Source organism: Crocuta crocuta, unplaced genomic scaffold (genome assembly GCF_008692635.1).
Source record: "Crocuta crocuta isolate KB4526 unplaced genomic scaffold, BGI_CrCroc_1.0 scaffold394, whole genome shotgun sequence".
NCBI lineage: Eukaryota > Metazoa > Chordata > Mammalia > Carnivora > Hyaenidae > Crocuta > Crocuta crocuta.
In genome coordinates, this window is record NW_027531920.1 from 657,364 (window position 1) to 663,713 (window position 6,350).

The 6,350-nt window shown below is 34.3% G+C and overlaps 1 protein-coding gene across 1 annotated transcript in view; it reads right to left on the bottom strand.

The window, feature by feature from the left end:
• TEX11 (testis expressed 11) overlaps positions 1–6,350 on the bottom strand; it is a gene marked incomplete at its 5' end in the record, with an annotated part of 187,803 nt that overhangs the window by 16,730 nt on the left and 164,723 nt on the right. Inside the window, 2 exons of the mRNA XM_077774971.1 lie at positions 836–944; positions 2,404–2,553. Of these exons, the coding sequence (XP_077631097.1) occupies positions 836–944; positions 2,404–2,553 (259 nt within the window). The remainder of the gene's footprint in view (positions 1–835; positions 945–2,403; positions 2,554–6,350) is intronic.

Sequence of the window (6,350 nt, forward strand, 5' to 3'; positions counted from 1 at the left end):
ATAGAGGCACTTTAAAGCCTCTCTTTATATCTTCAAATAGGCAAGGGAATTGGGATATAACTTGGAAATAATTCCAGGAGAACTGTTTCTCATGTCTCAGAAAAGACTGTAATAAAGTTTTCCACAGAAAAATCACATAGTATCATTTTCCCCTCATGTCTAGACATAGAAAACATAAAATCTCTAATAAATAATATTTTATATTATGATGTATAGCACTTATTGGTCCTCAAAGAAAGGCGCTTAGAAAAAAAAACCATCTGGGGCAAATATAGCAAAATGTTCATATTTGTTAAATTTGGGTGGTGGATATATTGCTGTTTGTTATATTAATCTCTGAAAGATAATTAGTAATTTTATCATCTATATAGCCTCCCAACAAAGAAGCAACTTTCTCCCCTTTTTTCTCTTCTGGGAAAACCAGACCTTGTGGCATTACTAATTAATTCTTGGTCTATAATACAACTCTAAATATGGAGCTGTTCTTAGAGCTTTTTGGTTCAAGAGTTGACAGGAGTGGCCCTGATCAACTTTTAAATTGGACCAGCTGAGGGGCGCCTGGGTGGCTTAGTCGGTTAAGCGTCCGACTTTCGCTTAGGTCATGATCTCGCGGTTCGTGGGTTCGAGCCCCGCGTCGGGCTCTGTGCTGACTGCCAGAGTCTGTATCTCCCTCTCTCTCTGACCCTCCCCTGCTCACGCTGTCTCTCTCTCTCTCTCCTAGAAATAAATAAAAATAATAAAAAAAATAAATTGGACCAGCTGAGTATAACTGATGACTTATAGCTCTTTTGGCTATCAAAAAGCATGGATTCAGTGTTGAGTTACATTTACTCACCTGTATTTCACAGCATCAATTAATTCTTTCTTTCTGTAGAGCAATAAAGCCCTATTAAAGGCCTTCAGAGCAATGGAAGGATAGTGTGCAGGCTCTTCCACTGCTAACACTATAGGAGGGAAAGAAAAAAGGCTGTGAACATCATAATCTCATCCATCACGGTTTTCATCCCAGGATACAACTTGATTTCTCTAATGAAACTAGCCTGAAACAGATTAATACCAACCAACCAACCAACTAACCAACACAAAAATGAATTTAATGAAATGATGACTCCATGGCGGCTTTCAGAGAACGTTTATAGTTCCTGGGCAGAGTAATATGGTAGGGTCACCAGGGTTATCTTTTATTCAGCAAACATCAAAAGAATCTACTGTTTGTGTGACCCTACACATAGTCATATAGGTAAAGCAATATATTGTCTTATGAATCAGAGTCAAGGAGGGGCACACCAGGATGAAAACAAAAAAAGCGTATCAGTAAAAGGGCAATAATCAAAAACAGATTTATATAGTATAGTGTTTTGGTCTGATACTATAAACAGGAATCACTTGACGTGACAGTGAGTGTCAGAGATGATAAACCCTATAACTTCCAAATGCATTTACCAGGACTCTGTAGGAATCACTTGACGTGACAGTGAGTGTCAGAGATGATAAACCCTATTCTTCCAAATGCATTTACCAGGACTCTGTAATTGGAGATCCATTATACAAGAAGTGGTCACCATCACATGCCTACAAAGTATAGACCACAGGCTCCACGTCTCTAGGAATTTTGTCTTGCAAGATAAGGAAAGGCAAATGTGACTTTGTGTACTTGGGGTTATCTAATACCTTTATTAACCACACACAGGCTCCCAAAGAGGGTGAAAGAGATAAAATGGAAAATAATTAGGCGACCTCCTGCCAGCAAATTCCCATACAGACACTGAGACCCCAAAGACTACTTATTTAGAACCCAACCAGAAATTTGAGAGTGGCAATTGTGTTAAAAAATATTACCAGTATTTCTTTGTACACCTTCTTGGGGAAAGATTATATATTTTTAAGTAATCTCTACACCCAACATGGGGCTTGAACCTACAACCCCAAGATCCAGAGTCATATGCTCTACTAAGTGACCCAGTCTGGTGCTCCTCTTTGTACACTTTAATAAATTGCTGAGATCGCATTACCTTTGATTAGTGAAGCAGGTGACTGTCATTTCTATCTACCTGAGTAAAACTAACTTTCTGAAGGTTAAGCTCCCTCTACTGTGTAGTTATGTAATCTAATTCCACACCTAGAATAAGCACCTGTTATGAGTTATGCACTTCACTCAGGTTTATAAGTACAACAAATACAAGGAATTATTTTTCATGACCCTAAGGAGTTTTTAGTTTCATATAAATAAAAAGATAAATGAATAAATGATTGTAATACATGACAGTTCAAGAATGCCATTCAAGAAGAAGAAACATTATTATTTCCTATCTGAGGGTAAAGAATGAAGAATAGAAAGTAGAATAAAAAGTAGTACGATCTAAATGGGTACCAGCCTTTGAAAAACATAAATATAGCACTTACATGCAATTGTTTCAAATGTTCTACTTTCCAAATGAGGCAGTTCCCACACTGATTCCAGGAAACTGTCAAGGAATGGATCATTCATTTTGGTTTTAACTTCAAATTCATACAGCAGAAGCAGTATCTCACATGGATCACCTGAGAAGTCCCCTAAGAAGGAGGCAAAAATGCAACATTCTCTGTGATTACATTTTATTATTCTACTCCAATCTCTCTTCTGGGGAGATTTTCATGTTGAGGAAATTTAATTTTATTTACAATTTGAAGATTGTCCTAGCTTCTATATATAGATTTTTTACATTTTTAAAATTATAAAAAAATGTTTCTTTCTTTTCAGAGAGAGGGGACGGGGAGGCAGTGAGGAGCAGAGAGAGAGAGCGAGAGACAGCGAGAGAGAGAATCCCAAGCAGGCTCTGCATAGTGTAGAGCCCAACACAGGGCTTGATCTCATGAACTGTGAGATCATGACCTCAGCTGATATCAAGGGTCAGAAACTTAACCAACTTAACCAACCCAGGCACCCCAGATATTTTACATTTTTAAACCTATAAACTCACCAATACTTTCAGCACCCTATAATATATTCAGTAGTACTGCTTACATTTCCTGAAATTATTGCCATGATGTTCCTAAATAGCCTGAAAAAGTCCTGTTGTTTATCTGCCTCAATCCAAATCCAAAGTTTATCTGCCTCACTTTAATGACTGAGCTAACTGAAAGATACAGTGCATAAACTAACTGTGGTTTTATTTTAAGCAAAGTAAAAGAGTTTCCAAATTGTTTCATTTAGTCAGTCAACAATATTTCTTGGGTATCACCATGGGCAGAATCTTATATCATGTGGCATATACCACATGCTGTGAGATGGTTTTCATTCATTTTTATTAGACTGAACTTTAAAAAAATGTTTGAGGTATAGCACAAAGGTATAGATAAAAGAAACTGAATAAAGCATGTTCATCTTAAGCAAGCAGCTTGTGGAGTTTTTAGATGCTTAAAGCATGTAACCATTACCCAGATCATGATATCATGAGTACTTCAAACATCTGTGCTCCTTTCCAGTCAATATCACCTTAGCAAAGTTAACAACTATTTTGATTTCTTTTAATATCGATTGCTATTTGCCTGTTCTTGAATGCCATTGCTAGTACACAGAAATACAGTCAACTTTTGAATATTTGACCTTGTATTCTGTAACTTGCTAAACTCATTAATTCCAGTAACTTTTCTGTAGATTCTTTGGGATTTTCTATGTAGACAATCATGTCATCTGCAAATACAGGTGGTTTTTTTTCTTCTTTCTCACTCTGTCTTTTTTCCATTCTTTTGCTTGCCTTATTGCACTGGCTAGGACTTCTAGGATAATGGTGAACAGGCGTGAGACGACAACCTTGACTTGTTCCTGCTCTGAAAGCAATAAGTTTTTCATCATTAAATATGAGCTGTAATTTTATTTTTGTAGATATCCTTTATCAGGTTGAGAAACTTACCTATGATTCATAGTTTGCTGAGACCTTTTTTAAAATTATAAATGTATGTTCAAAATTTTCACTTAATCTGTTGATATGGTCAATTAACTGAGTTTATAATGTTGAACCTAGGATAACTTGACTTGGTAATGGTCTATTACCCTTTTCAAATTTTACTAAATTCACCTTGCCAATATATTGTTGAGGATTTCTGCATTTATTTTCATGAGGAATATTGGTCCATAATTTTCTTTTCTCATATTTTGTCTACTATTTGTATCAGGGTAAAAATGATCTCATAAAGTGAGCTGGGAAGTGTGCCCTCTCCTTTCTGGAAGTTTGTATAAAACTGGTATTATGTCTATAAACGGCTGGCAGACTTCCTTAGTGGAGTTTTCTGTTCGAGGATTTTAAATGACAAATTCAATGGTTATAGGACTAATTCAGATTATCAACTTCTTCTTGAGGGAGCTTTGTTAGTTGTGCCTTTCAAGGAATTTATCCATTTCATCTAAGCTGTCAAAGTCATAAAGCTGTTCATAATAGTCCCTTATCATCTTTTTAAAATGTCTGTAGGATCTGTAGCAATGCCTCTATTTTCATTCTTGACATTATTAATTTGTGTCTTTATCTGCTTGGGTAGATGTTTCTCAATTGCACTGATCTTAACAACAACACAGCTTTTGATTTCATTGATTTTACCTAGTATTTTCTGTCTTAAATTTTATTAATTTTTGCTCTTATTTCTTTCATTCTGCCTGATTGGGTTTAATTTGCTATTTTTTTCCCTAGCTTCTTAAAGTGAAGGCTTAGATTATTTAAGATCTTTCTTTTTCTAATTCAGTAAATTTTTGTCTGAACACCGCTCTAGCTGTATCTTCTAAAATTTTATACATTGTGTTTTCATTTTCATTCCATCCAAACTATTACTGATTTCCTTCTGTGGCTTCTCTGGGACCTGTTAGATTATTGAAAAGTGTGTTGTTTAATTTCCAAATATTTGGAGATTTTACAGATGGCTTTGTATTACAGATAATTTAATCCCATTATGGTCAGATAAAAGTACTTTGCATGATTTCAATATTTTTACATTTTTTGAAGTTTGTTTTATGGTTCAGAATATGACCCATGGTGATCAATGTTCCGTGTGCATTTGAAGAAAGAAATGTGTATTTTGCTATTGTAGGGTAGAGCATTTTATAAATGTCAATTAGTTCAAGTTAGTTGATAGTGTTGTTCATGTCTTCTATATCCTTACTGAGTATCTGTTGACTTATTCTACTGATTATTGAGAGATGTGTACTGAAGTCTCCAACTGTCGTTATCAATTTGTCCAATTCCACCTTTCATTTCTATCAATTTTTGCTTCATGTATTTTGAAGTTCTGTTGTTAGATACGTTACATATTTAAGATAGTTATGTTGTCATGTCTGACATGTTGACATGACATGACCACTTTTTCATTATGTCCCTCTTATCCCTAGTAATGTTCTGTGTTCTAAAGTGTTTTGCTTGACATTAATATAGCCACTCCAGATTTCTTTTTATTAGCATTTGTTTAGTGTATTTTTTCCAAATCCTTTTATTTTTAACCTATCTATGTCTTCATATTTAACTATTTTTTAATAGAAAGCATAGTTGGGTCTTGATTTTTTTATCCAATCTAACATTCTTCATCTTTTAATTACACGAGGGGTGAGCAAACTATAATCTGTGGGCTGGAAGATTTTATTTGAACACAACCATGTCCTTTGTTTAAATATGGTTCATGTGCTCCCGTGACAAAAGCAGAGTTGAGTAGTTGTGCTCAAGACTATATAACCTGTTAGTCTAAAATATTCACTATTTGCACTTTAAAAAATGTGCCCTAACCTCTGATTTAGATCATTTATATATAATGCAATTATTTATATAGTTGGGTGTTTTGATTTTCATAAAAGTGAATTACACTTAGAACTAGACAGAAGATCAATAAGGAAATTTAAGAAATGAAAACACTGTAAGCCAACTAGACTATCAGACATCTATAAAACACTCTTCTCAACAGCAGCAGAACATATATTCTTCTTAAGTGCCCATAGAGTATTTTCTAGGATAGACATATGTTAGGTCATAAAACAAACTTCAATAGATTTCAAAGTATAAAATAATGCAGAGTATGTTCTATTATCATAATGTAATAAAATTACAAATTAATAACAGAAAAAAATTGGGGAGATGAACAAATATATGGAAAATAAACACACCCTTAAACAACCAATGGGTCAAAAAATAAATCAAAACAAAAATTAGAACACACTTTGAAATAAATAAAAATGAAGACATAATATACCAAAACATAAGAGATACAGCTAAAGTAGTGCCGGAGAGAAATTTATATCTGTAAACACCTACATTAAGAAGAAAAACATCTCAAATCACTAATCTGAACTTCCATCTTAGTTAAGAGAAAAATAACATAAACAGTAGAAGGTAGAG